Source organism: Vanacampus margaritifer, chromosome 9 (genome assembly GCF_051991255.1).
Source record: "Vanacampus margaritifer isolate UIUO_Vmar chromosome 9, RoL_Vmar_1.0, whole genome shotgun sequence".
NCBI classification, from domain to species: domain Eukaryota; kingdom Metazoa; phylum Chordata; class Actinopteri; order Syngnathiformes; family Syngnathidae; genus Vanacampus; species Vanacampus margaritifer.
In genome coordinates, this window is record NC_135440.1 from 2,037,232 (window position 1) to 2,051,632 (window position 14,401).

Below are 14,401 nucleotides of genomic sequence, written 5' to 3' on the forward strand. Positions count from 1 at the left end.
GCCTGTTGTCGCAAAAGTCATACAAATACAATAAACATAATAGTGTTTTACAACAACGCTAAATAATAATTACAATTCCATATGTTCCAATGGAAGAATTTTTGATGGTTAATGGTAAAGATTTTTACAAGCGCAAACATCCATCGCCGAGCCCGTTGGAATGAGCTCAGTCTTCTTCACTCTCCAGCAGTCAGAGCGGAGTGTCGCCACTCCCCCAGCCCAATGGTGGTGAATCCCGCCTCGAGGACGTCAGTTTTGGACGCCGGGGAGTAAGGAAGCAAGCCGTTGACTCGGAGAGGCGACAGGTGGCCAAATGAATAACACTACGCTAGCGGCATGCTTCGTGTGCCAGTCACAAAATCATGATCGCAATATTTCATTCATGTGGCTGAGTTTTGAAGCAAAATGTTTGTACTTTATTATTTTTGGCTTGATAGAGGTTAGTTAGCAAGGAAGCCAGGGCCGGTCCTAAGTGATTTGCTGACCATGCAAATACAAAAAATATATATAAAAAGTATACCTTAACTATATATTTGTTCCCCTGGGCGTTATTTGTCCATTTTCTGGCATTTTTATGCTTTTCTGTTTCATCAAAGAAAAAGCATTTGAAAAAAATACACTTTTTACATTTTACCAGGATTGTTAAAAAATGTAGAAGTTCAAATTGGCGCCATGCTGTAATTTATAATTATTACCAAACAGGAGGGAGAGATTTACACGAAATTCTTGTAAAAATGGGCCGATTTTGGCTCATTGACTCCCATTATAAATCACAGTTTTTGATATGCTGTAAACCTGATGTGTTATAATGCATTTTCCGTGATTACTGATGCAATCGCTTCTTTGACGAGTCATAAACATGAAAATAGAGGAATTTGTGTTGAGTGTTAACACAAAAATCCACTAGGTGGCGCCAAAGGCTAATAAATGAATACAAAATGCATGCATAAAAAAATTCTATTGTTATGACTTATGGACTTGTTTGAGCCTCTAACTATGTCATAAGAAATATTCAAATTATTATTTTGTTATATATATATATATATATATATATATATATATATATATATATATATATATATATATATATATATATATATATATACAGCATAGTTAGTCTTGCTATTAGCATAATACTGCTATTGTTGTCCTTAGGGGGAATTAAAAAAATAAAAAAATTATATATGTGTAGATAGGTCTGATGCCAGCGGTTGAAAGTGAAAAAAATATTCATAAATGACTAAGTTATCTCACTTCAAAGGAAATGCTTGATTTGGGCAAAATTACAAAATTAAAAATTATTTTGTGCTATTCGGAAAACTGCCATTGTGGGAAAACTGGGCATGCAGAAAAAATTCTATTGTTATGACTTATGGACTTATTCAAGCCTCTAAATATGTCATATGAAATATTCAAATCAGTCTTTTATTTTATATATATATATACAGCATAGTTAGTCTTGCTATTAGCATAATACCGCTATTATTGTCCATAGGGGGCATTAAAAAAAACTTTTTTTTTTTAAAAACTATATATTTATCGATAGGTCTGATGCCACTGAACATTTTGAGCGGTTGAAAGTGAAAAAAATATTCATAAATGACTAAAAATTACAAGAATTTAATCAAAATAAAATAACGCCCACGGGTTAAACCAGCACACAATTCTCATCTTGTATTAATTAACATGGTTATGTGAAACAACGATTTATGCAAATCTATTTGCAGGTATCTGGATTGGACCGGCTGCCTCATTTTAAAACAAGCTAGCTTTGCCTCACTTTGATGCACAAAGTAGTATGGATATAATGGTGGAGTAAACAAGTTACAATAAATCTAATAAGCTAGCGCTATTTTCATGTTTGTTTTTATAGACAATCATGATTGACTGATATACTTGCCTCTACCGCTGGCCCGTTTTTCCTCTTCCTTTCGCAGCTTTCTTAATGCAGCACCTGAGGGCTTGGACCTTTTCATTGTAATTTTTTTTTCTATTTTTTTTTTTTTGCCTTGCAATTTGGAACCCCCTCCACTAGATGGCACCCTAGGCAACCGCCTAGTTCGCCTATGCCCAGGGCCGGGCCTGCAGGAACACTAACTATACCGTCTGCATGTCCAATTTTTGGTCGATATTTCTGCTACATCAGATAAATTTGTCTGCTTGTAATATATTAATTTTGCGTGTATATTAAAAATGTGATTTCTCAACTTCTGATTTGAGGGGGCAAGACATTTGTTATCATTGTATAATTCACCAGCAAGCATTGTGTAGAAAGATTTTAAATATGAAAGAAGTGATGTACAGTATATTGCAATGAAGATTGTGTGTTCAGTTCGGGCCAAAAGTCTGCAGAGAAGGCTTTTTCATGCTTACTTGGAGGACAATGATGCTGAACACACAGACTTAGTGCTTCACACAGATGTTCGGTGGCGAAGTAGAGGCAAATTTTTGGCCAGATTTTCAGAGCTGTAGCCTGATATCAAGGGCTTCCTGACCCATTCAAAGCATGTGGATTACCATGCAAAGTTAGAGGACCACCAGTGGCTCTTAGATTTATCATTCCTCAATGATCTGACTAGCGAGCTCAATAACTTGAATTTAAGGCTGCAGGGAAAGGATAGAGATGTACTCAACATGGTGAGTTCAGTGAACACGTTTAAAAAGCAAGTTACAGCTGATGTCAACCAGGTTGCAGCATGGCAACCTGCACAACTTTCCTCACATGCAAGCAGAACTACAACGTCAAGGAAACGATGTGACACAACTTGATAGTGCACGTTATGAGGAACATGTTCGAAGCATCTTGCCAGAATTTGAGAGGCGTTTTACTGACTTTGCCTTAGTTGAACCTGTAGCCAGCTATATGCGTTTTCCATTTGCTAAAAATTTTGATGTTGACGACATTGCTGCCAACGTGAAATCAATTTTTGACATGGAAATCTTTGCTCTTCAGGATGAGATTCTGACCTTGCATAATGACATTGAGATGAAAGCCAGATCAACATTTGCTCAACCTGGAGAGAATGTCATCTTCTGGAAACTGCTGGTGGAGAAGTATCCCAATCTTAGATGTGCCTTGTCTTTTTGGATCAACTTATATGTGCAAGTCTGCAAGTCATGTGTGAGATGAGAAGAGCGCGATCTGATGTCTAGTGGTTTGTAAAACAACACGAAAAAGTGTTGTGAGGTTAGTTAAAGCAGGCTGGAAAAGATGTGAGAGTTTGCGATGTTGACGTTGAAGTGGTAGATCTTGGGAGCTTGGCGACTTGAAAAGTAGATCTTGGGTCAAAAAAGGTTGGGCACCCCTGCTTTAGAGAGCCTTATCTTGTAGATTTGTGGTTGTTTGGTTGTCCATACTTTTTCAAGCCGCTATATTTAAATGTGTTTATTCTTAATTTATGAAGAAGAAGACATCTTACCACATGGCAGAGCAGTCAAAGTTGATTAAAAGCCATTTGTGTGGGTTCAAGTTGAAAGAATCGGCAAACTGTAACACAAGACACAGGTAAGCAACCATCAGACTGCTATCTAAAAATTAGATATAATAAGATCAGGAATCAACATCGAGTTGTAACATCAAGTTGTAACCCAGTGTTTGACAAGACTAATTTTTGTATCCATTTTACTTGCTGGGTGGCACGAATGGGATTTTAGGCCAGCAGACTGGCAAGAGAATGGTGGGGATAGGGCTCACTTATATGTGGACATGGGGAGAACACGCGACAACACAAATACACAGACACTGTATCTCAAGACAACTAAACGAAACAGCCACCCAGCTCCCTGACTGGAGGCAATTTTGGCAATCAGGGCACAGATTGGTGGCCTGAGCTGGGCATGAAGGCCACCAATTAGGGAGGAGCTGTCTGCGATTGGCTGGCAACCAGCGCCCCCCCCCGTGACCCTTGTGAGGACTAGCGGTTAAGAAAATGGATGGATGGATGTCTAGCAGTTTTCCAAGTGAGTCGAAGTAGAAAAGATCTCTGATTTAAAAAAAGAAGAAGAAATTAAGTTAGACTCTTAAAACTTTTTAAATTTGTTAGTTGGAAAGTATTGGAATTGAATCCTGTGGTGTGTGTTTTCACCCAGGACAGTGAAATGTTTGAAGAGAATTGAATCCTGGCTGTTTTTGTTTTTTTTTTGACCGATAAGTAGTTGAAAGATTGAACTGTGCCATATATAGACTGGATGCCACGTGGTACTTCGACGAGGGATGTTCATTCCCATGGCTAACTACTTTCCAGAAAGTGGTAAAAGTAAATATAAAGGATTACCTATTTTTCCTTATTGAACAAATTATTATTTTATTTTTTTCTTGAGATCTCAATTTTTGTTATAATTGATACCAATTTGATACCAGTACCAAAACTAAACTGATACCAAACTGATCCAAATGCTGGTCCCCAGAGGCAAAGGGTTGCATGCAAATCTGAGACAACTGAGCCCAAAGAGTTCTTGGCTCTTAACGCAAGACAACCACAAACGTCGACCACAGTAGAACCCCGTTTCCACTTCAAGACGTTCGGGTATAGGGAGGGGGGTAGGGACTTACACAGGAACTGTCCATTCAGCTCGTGGCTGTGTTTCCGCTGCGGAGTATGACCCATTTCAACGTCACTAGTTTTGATCGACACTTAATCGCCGTACAACGTTTTTTCCCATGACGTCACCAAAGCATGGCGCAGCAAAAATCAGAACAACGAGTAAGGAGGACAACTTGAAACACTTGAAAACACGTAGCCACCCATTACATATTAGACTAGAGATATGGGGAAATGTTAATTCAATTAAGTGTGGTTGAGTAAAATCCTTTCATTTGTACATACGCGATATACCTTACTGACAATTCCGAGATGACTTCACAAGTCAAGATGGCTTCGGGCAGTATGCGGGGTACACCCTGAACTGGTTGAAACTTTTGAGCAGCACTATGTGTGTGTGTGTGTGTATATATATATATATATATATATATATATATATATATATATATATATATGGATCTTAAGCCCAAATATGTTGGGATATGTCTTTTGGTCCATATCACCCGGCCCTATCCTGTCGGCACTTTCGTCTGACGCTGTTCTTTTTTTCTTGACAGACATTGCAGAAGTGGGTGTCCGTCAATGTTTTCTTTTCGTCAGTTTGTGACCTGGTTATTGGTGACTACATTGACTAGCAAAAGCCCACTTTAATGCAATGCACTTTCTGAGTTTGTCAATGTTTCCAAGTTTCTCATCAATCGTCAACAAAATGGGTGTCAGTCATTGATGGATTGACGGACCTTCCTTCAATATTGAGGGAATGCGGTAATTGGTAAGATTACCAAATGAATACTGAGCTCTCTAAATAAAAAAAAATAAAAATATGTATATAATTATAATAAAATATTGAGGGAATGCCCACCTCGGGAGAGGTGTTCTGGGCATTTCCTACCATTAGGTTTGACATCGCGAGATGCTGTGACTATCGCGAGACCTACAAAGAGACCGGGAATACCCAACATGGCGGTGCCCTGCTGCTAAGATAGAACTAGCTCTATTATGCTAAACCAAATCCGAATTTAACCACCATATAACTTGGCTTTTCCACCCAGCGTGGAGGACCTTGAACGTTTCATTGACGGATACTTTAACAGCTGCGCGATGGAGGATCCTTCCTTCAAGAAACCTTCTAAGAAAATTACTGAGCGACGGACACAGACGAACCCAGCTACTACGGACGTTTCGGTCAGTATGCTTGACTCCATAAATTAAAAACTAGATGTCCTTTGCCCCTTCCGCGAGGACGTTAAAGAATTAAAGGTGAGTTTGGAATTCATCGGCCAACAGGTAAGTGACCTCCAATAACATAATGCCGAGTTACGATCTTCACTCGCGGCTGTTTCAGCCGAGTTGGAAACGATTCAAAAGGAGAATAAAACATTAAAAGAAACGGTTCTGGATGTCCAATCCCATAGCATGCGGGAGAATTTAATATTCTCAGGCATATTCAAGAATACCCTGACAATCCAGAGGCAGAGATAAAAAAAAAATTATGACGACGTCGTTAAAAATTCCTCTGGAGACGGTAAATAATATCTCTTTTTTCTGGGTACATCGGCTTGGAGCCTGTAGGGGCAACAAACCCCGTCCTATTATCGCTTAGTTTGAGCATTTTAAACAGAAAGAATTTGTTAAAATTAAAGGACGGCGCTTAATGGGACCTCTTTTGGAATGAATGACCAATTCCCGAGAGAGATTAATGAGCGGCAAAAGGTACTGTTTCCTAGAATTAGACAAAATAGGCAGGAGGGTAAACGGACTACGGTAGTCGTTGATAAGCTATACATCGATGGCCATCTATCGGCCACTATTCCGGAACCCCAACTCCACTCCCTGGCTGTTCTAATTGCCATTGGTGGAACTAAACTTTGTTTGATTATTAGATGTATACATATACTGTATTGTATGTGGTTATAAAACCTAAAATATGAATACTCATTATGTTTAGGCTATATTGCAAATGTAATATAAATACATAACTATATCTAAAATATATTTAAACAAAAAATCTCACTTAGGTTACTAGTTACTGGTGTATTGTTACATGTTTAATCCCCCGCTAATTTCCTTCACTTTCACCTTGAAGACATTTAACATTTTCAATTTATAGTTTTGCTGTTTTTGAATTTACTTATAGGCATATAGATGTGATATAATCATGAGTGTTTAAAAGAATACAGTGGGATGGTGTTTTGGTGAACTCTTATTGATCTTCGTACTCTCAAAGCTATTGAAGATAGGATGTGCATGATGTTATCAGAGTCTTTTGTTATTAGAGACTAAAAGTCTGGGGTCAGATCTTGATTACATCTGTTCCCCCAATCAAGAAGGGGAACTGTATAAAGATGTCTGTTTACCATCAACATTACACCTTTGTTCAATCTAGGAGATGACATGTCTGTCCTTTGTTCAATCAAGAGCCGGGAGGAGGAACCTTTTATCTTTTGACTATAAATGAGTTGATGTTCTGTAGACGGTTACACACTTGGGGTCCCACGTTGCATGGAGATGTGGGTGTCCTGACTGTGTCTTTAGAAGCTTCTAAATAAATTCTTTGCAAAGAAACCTTGTTCATCGGATCTCAATGCAATTATTTGGACACGCAAGGATTACACTTGATATAGTAATCGAATAATTCCTTCAAAATGGTGACCCTGACGCCGACGTGATAAAATTGAGACGTTTTTGCAACAGCTGTGATTGATCCTGAACACCGGATTTCTAAAGCGCAAAACATTAACAAAGGTGAGTGGACATTTATCCACGTAGAGAAATTCTGGTTGTTTAGAGTCAATAAAGTCGCATTTCGTCTGTGCTAAGTTGTATTTGGGATCTGTGAACAAGTTAGGGGGGTTAAAGTAGTATTTGTTACGGAGGGACGCGAAAGTCCTCGATTTTGAAAATTACTACGACATTGAACTATGCATAGGAAGTGATGCCCCGTTGTGTACGGAAGTGACGTCAAGTAGGAGCGCTCCGCCGTTTGAAACGGCATAAGAGATTGAGTTTCCACGGAGGAATAGGCTGTTTTTGTTGTGGTGTGTTATAAGCCGCTAGTGGTGATCGCACTAAGTGAGTGCTGATGTGTGTTGTGAAATAAGCAGCTCGCGTTGATCACGCGTAGTGATTGCTGTGTTAAATGCCCGTATATCGCTACGGTGTGTGGAGTGGTATAAAGACGGGTGCTGTGTGATATTAGCCGCCCGTGAAGATCCTGGATATATTTATTAAAGTCGCGCAGAAGGTATTTAATATCTGTTTTATTTTCGTCTTGTTTGTATTTTTCTGAGAAAAAAAATATATAATAATTTTTGGGGGGGGGAATTAATGAGAATAGTTTTGATCTGTTATATTGTAGTGTCATAAGTGAGACGTCACTGACTTTATAAATATTAAAAACGACTAAATTACTACATATAATGGACGACATTTTTGATCAAGACTCAGGCTGGTTCGATTTGCATACGCTTCCGGTCGAGAGGAGAATTGGTCGCTAAGCGAACAGTGAAGGCTGTAACGTTCATGATGCTGGACGCATTTCCACCACGGCGTCGAAGTAAGTTGGAAACTCTTTTAAATGAATGAATGCGCACTAATTGTGATAGTGGTTGGTTCTCACCGTTGAAAAATGTGGTGTGTTCGTGGAACTTGATTGTGTAAAACAGCGCCAGACGCTGATTACCTCCGTGAAAAACACATCTATACAATATAAAGTCGTGGACCAAATGTTGGTTTGTGCTAGAATGTTAGCGTTGGGTAGCTCTGTGAAAGTTGCGCGGATGGCGGTGTTAAGTGATTTTGAGAATAAGGAGGCTGATGCTAAGCTAGCGGCTCTGCCAGCGTACGAGTTGCCATGCGCAGGAGATGAGTTTTTGGTAAGATGCTACCGCGCGAATCTGTTTTTAAGGCTGAGGATGAGTTAGCTGCGGGCAGCCGCATCTGTTTAGAAATTGGAACATAAATTGGATGAAGTGTTGGCTGTGAGAGATGACCCGCGGGGAAAATTTGAACCAAGCGAGAGCTCTTGGTTTAGAAATTAAGTGTTGAGTGTACGCGTTTGTTTGTTAAGCTCCATGGTGTGTTGTGGCCACGCGTTTTTTTCGTTGTTTGTCTTACAATGTGCGCGACGTGTCTGTGTCGCGGCCGTAACGTTGCGATGGATTGTGCGCGAATAAGTCAACATTTGAGCTATACGTACGTGGTGATGTTATTATTCGACGAAGTAACGGTATATTTTACAGTGAGTCTGCGCACTTCGTAGATGTTTGTGTTCCTCTGTGGTTATTTTATTTTTTGGAGGAGAAATGAGCAACGTTGCGGTGAGAATTATGGCCTCATGAATTGGTTCAACAACTGAGATGCCACTGAATTCATTTGAGGAGTTTGTGTTAAGTGTAAGTGTGTGCTGGGCCTAGTTTGGTGAGTTGAAACTGTGAGATATGTTTGGAGCATGTGTGGATTTGTGTGTGAAATAGGAGTCAGAGGGCAATGTGTCCTGTAATGGGAGTTTTTCTCTTTTCTAGGTAAGAGAAGAATGTGGAAGGATATAGAGGTCTAGGTGTTAACTACAGGCCACTCTTCATATTATTTTTAAAATCAGATCTGTGTGTTTTATAGTTGAATGAGTAATAAAACCAAATTTTAATATAGTTGAATAAGTAATAAAACCAAATTTTAATTGAAATAGACTTTTCATTTTGATTTTTATACTTCCCCTGCATCTCTGATAACTTATTCGTAGGTGGGAAAATGATTTAACCTTTGTCCTTATCTGAGTCCCATTCTAGAAGTCTGGAGAGGACTTTCCTCCAAGTGGCCAGGGTGACTGTGAGCTGTCACATTTTAATCATAATTTGAGGTAACATGTAATGAAGAAGAGGTCTATGGTAGACATATGCGTAAATATAGTAAAACTACTTGCTATAGTGGAGTGAACACATTTAAATAAAACTACAAAATACATATTTTTTTGAGAAAATTATTATTTTTAATTACAACAAGCAGATAGGATCTCTTGCTATGATCTCATCTCCCTCTGTCTTTTCCGAGTGTATAAATGTTTCAGGCAGGTTCAATCTTTGACGAGAGGTGTTGTTCTTGGGTGTCTCAAACGTGCTGGAATAACCTGGCTGTTGGGAATATGGACCTCCTGCTCTGCTTGGTGCACAGAGTGGACAGCGAACTGAACAATGGTCACATTCGGGGGGGAAGTGATCACATGGACTGCGAAAAGGATGGTACACTGTAAATCCGCTCGCCCTGTGACTGTTCAATGACTCTTATGAATTATCTGAGCAAAATGTCCATCAACTCTTTGAGCAGACATCTCGAACTCTCATCACAGCCGTCTTGATGAAATTGTCAGGGGTCTCCAGTGACAGCTAAGGCCTGCTTTGAACTTTGCCCTGCATAAACTGCTATCTGCAAGGACAGGAAGGAATATGAACTCCAGTTGTGGACTCAAAGTTCTCGAGTCATCTGAGATTAGCCCCTTGAGTCATATTTTGGTCTGTTTGAGTACAGTTTGCACTCTGTACTGTGTCGGAAAAGGAGATGTGATCTATAGCAACGCAGTTTTGGAAATTGAGAACAGCTTATGTGAATTAGGGTAGTATAAAATTTATTTTAATCTTTAATACTATATTTTCCGTTGTTTGATGCTTGTTGAATTTGGCCTTCTAATTTTTTTCCCATTTCTCTTTTATAACTTTGGCTTCTCAGAGTGGACTCAGATGTGGAACACTTACGGCGAATTTGCTGGTTAAATTTTTAATTTTGATTAAGCTCAACAGCACTGATCTTTGGATCCCACGGGGAATGCACAAAGTTCCCTGCTGTGTTTTACAAGCCCCCACTACTCTGTAAAAGAGGTGAGGTTAATCAGCATTTTAAGAATACTTTTTGGTTGGTTTAAAGTAGGGATTTTGTCTTGTTTTTCTGATTATAACTCGTTTCTTTTGCTAGTTGAGATGGCAGATATTTGGAAGATTTGTGACCTGCAATAGATTAATGGGGTTGTTTTGAAAAAAAAAAAATATTTCTTCCCTTCCTGACCCTAAAAGTCCTCCGCTGCAGTATCTTAATTTACATCTGCTTGAGTTGTTTTTCTCACTTTGAGTTGCCTGAACAGGATTCAAATTTGCATTACAAACTCTTGCCTCAAAGGCTTTTGTTTTTATGGCTCCTGGCTAGCTCAGCTGGAGATCTTCTTGTAGTTCTGGTGTTGGCCAAATTGTCCCAATTTGGTTGTTTTTCTAATCTACAGGACACAAGGTGTCTGTTTTTTTCCCCTCTTTGAAGCAGCAATTTGGAAGCGGCTGCAGTTGTCACATCCAGGTCTGAAAAAGATCAGAGTTGATTTTATCAGATGGGGGAATGACTGGTCTGTCTGTGTATCGTTGAAAAGGAAGTCTGATGTGAGAATGAAGTTTGGTGTGAGGAATTTACAGGCGGAGAATGGAGAGGATTGGACTTGGAGGAAAGTAAGTTCTACAAAGATGACAAAAGATGACCTTAATAGCAGAAATACGGTAAGTATGTTCCATCTCAGAAACAATTGAAAAGTATAATTTCTAGAGCCCATGGAATATGCCATTTAGGTGTGGAAGGAACCTTGAGACACCTGGGTGACATTTTTTTATGAGACAAGTTGTTAAAAATGAACTGCAGGACTGCAGTGTTTATTTAACTCTTTCACTGCCAGACGTTTTCCGAAACGGGTTGTCCCCACTGCCAGCCGATTTAAGCATTTTGAGTGATCTTTCAAGGTCCACAGAAAATGTTGTGTTTGGACTATGGAAACACACATACTACCAAATAAAATATTGGACTCTCATCTTTCATCAGAAAAAATCTTCGTACTCTCAAAGCTATTGAAGATAGGATGTGCATGATGTTATCAGAGTCTTTTTTTATTAGAGACTAAAAGTCTGGGGTCAGATCTTGATTACATCTGTTCCCCCAATCAAGAAGGGGAACTGTATAAAGATGTCTGTTTACCATCAACATTACACCTTTGTTCAATCTAGGAGATGACATGTCTGTCCTTCGTTCAATCAAGAGCCGGGAGGAGGAACCTTTTATCTTTTGACTATAAATAAGTTGATGTTCTGTAGACGGTTACACACTTGGGGTCCCACGTTGCATGGAGATGTGCATGTCCTGACTGTGTCTTTCGAAGCTTCTAAATAAATTCTTTGCAAAGAAACTATGTTCATCGGATCTCAATGCAATTATTTGGACACGCAAGGATTACACTTGATATAGTAATCGAATAATTCCTTCAACCTCCCTGCCCGTTTTTGTCTGTATACTCATACAAAGGGATTTATTATTTACTCTAAATAATTCAGTAACAGACCAAGAGGGCCGATACATTATTATTCAGGTGACTATATTTAATAAAATATATACATTTGGTAATTTATATGCCCCTAATAATGATGATCCGGACTTTTTCCATGAATTTTTCTCTCAGCTGTTTGATCGAGCAGCAAACTCTAATATTATTATTGGAGGAGACTTTAACACAGCTTTAAATCCATTAATAAATCGTTCTAATAATACAACATGTATAAGGCGATTACAATCTACTAAAGTAATAGGGAAATATATGGATGATTTTGGCCTCGTCGACAGCCGGAGACTTAAAAACCCAACAAAGAAGGAATTTACCTTATTTTCCGCTGTGCACCGGTCTTTTTCAAGAATTTATTTTTTTCTTACAAATAATTTGTTACAAAAATACATCCTATTATTATTAGCGACCATACACCAGACTCTCTTACCCTACTAGTTGATTATACCTTTAAACCACCCCCGACATGGCGTTTTAACATCTCACTGCTAAACGACGCAGAGTTTGACAAAATTATAAGAAGAGAGTGGGCAGACGTTTTGGAAATAAATGACTCTCCAGACTTATCTCCATCTCTTCTCTGGGAAGCTGGGAAAGCGATAATTAGAGGTAAAATCATATCATATTCATCTTATAAAAATTAGAAAATTTTTGAAAAAGACTTGGAAGATTAAATTAAACAACTGACGGATGAGTATGCAATAAACCCAAATAACCAAATATGGACTGGCTTGCAAAATACAAGAATACAGATAGATGATATGTTATCTAAAAAGACAAAGTTTATGAAACAACAATTGAGATACAACAACTTTGAATATAATAACAAATCAGGTAAATTTCTTGCAAACCAACTTCAACACAATCGGGAAAAATCTCTTATAACGGCTATTAAAGGGACAACTGGTGAATGCACACAATCATCAGAAGAAATTAATAAATTTTTTTATAACTATTATCGCAACCTATACTCAGAAACTAACAAGCCTAACCCTGAGCATATTGAGGCATTCCTCAGTAGTTTAAATATACCTCAGTTAACTACTGAATATAAAGATATGTTAGATGCGCCACTTAATATAAACGATCTGTACAGTGTTCTAGATAGCATGCCTAATGGTAGAGCACCTGGCCCGGATGGTTATCCGGCTATATTTTTGAAGCACTTTTGGTTAATGCTTGCTCCATTATTCTTAAGAGTAGTAACACAAATTAAAACTAATAGTTACATACGCCCACACATGAATACAGCAGCAATTAAAGTTTTATTAAAGTTAGAAAAAGACCCAACCCTTCCATCAAGTTACCGTCCGATTTCACTAATTAACACTGACTTTAAAATGATCGCTAGGGCTTTCGCATCTAAACTAGAAACAGTAATCTCGACAATCATTCATCGCGACCAAACAGGCTTTATTAAAGGTCGTCACTCTACTAATAATATTAGGAGGCACTTTAACCTTATTAGCATGTCACAGCGGCATGATAAAAAGGCAGTTATTATATCGTTGGATGCAGAAAAAACTTTCGACAAAGTTAACTGGTCCTTCTTCTTTGCTGTTTTAAACACATTTGGCTTTGGGAAGTCATTTATTCACTGGTTGGCAGTATTATATGATTCTCCTAAAGCTACAGTTACTACTAATGGGATTATATCTCAGGGTTTTGCAGAGAGGCACAAGACAGGGATGCCCACTGTCCCCTTTATTATTTGCAATATTTACTGAGCCACTTGCATTAGCTATACTCCAGTAAAGAAGGATTCAAGGAATTCACTCTGGGGTAACAGAACACAAAATTAATCTATATGCTGATGATATTTTACTTTATTTAGAAAAGCTTGCTATTTCGTTAGGGGAAGTATTTAATTTATTAACTAAATTCTCACATTTATCAGATTATTTTATTAACTGGACAAAATCAACACTACTACCTATTACAGAAAATTCATGGAACCCTGCAAGCCAGGACCCACACTACTCATTTCCTATAGGTAATTTAAAATACTTAGGCATAAAAATCTCACCTAAATTAACTGATTTAATTCATTTGAACTTTAATCCACTTCTGGATAGCATTTATAGTGACTTGGAGCGCTGGAATAATCTTCCCATTTCTCTAATAGGACGAATAGCCACCATTAACTCTTTCACTGCCACTGACGTTTAAAGACGTCAAGTAAAAACCTACGGAGGGCTGCCAATGACGTCAAAAGACGTAATCCAATTTTTATTGATTTATTTTTTGAAACGGGTGGGGGGAAGCCTTCCGCATCTGTGGTGAACGTTTTAATTAGGTCTGTTGTGCCTAAGGACTATTTTTGGCCCCTAGAGGGCAGCGATGACTGTCTTTTGACAAGATCGGGTGGGCGTCAGTAGAGGCGGAGCTAGAGCGTCGAGCAGGAGATCAGAATGGAAAAAAAAGGAAAAATGGCGACCGGTTGCGAGGAGCTCACGCCCGAGCCGTTTTTTTCAAAGACCAAAAGCATCGACCGACGCTAAAA

The 14,401-nt window shown here is 38.6% G+C and overlaps 1 protein-coding gene across 1 annotated transcript in view; it reads right to left on the minus strand.

Annotated features, from left to right (window-relative positions):
- The window catches only part of ddc (dopa decarboxylase), an 82,373-nt gene that overhangs the window by 25,018 nt on the left and 42,954 nt on the right, over positions 1-14,401 (minus strand). The window contains exon 9 of the mRNA XM_077576412.1: positions 3,420-3,487. Within this exon, the coding sequence (XP_077432538.1) occupies positions 3,420-3,487 (68 nt within the window). The remainder of the gene's footprint in view (positions 1-3,419; positions 3,488-14,401) is intronic.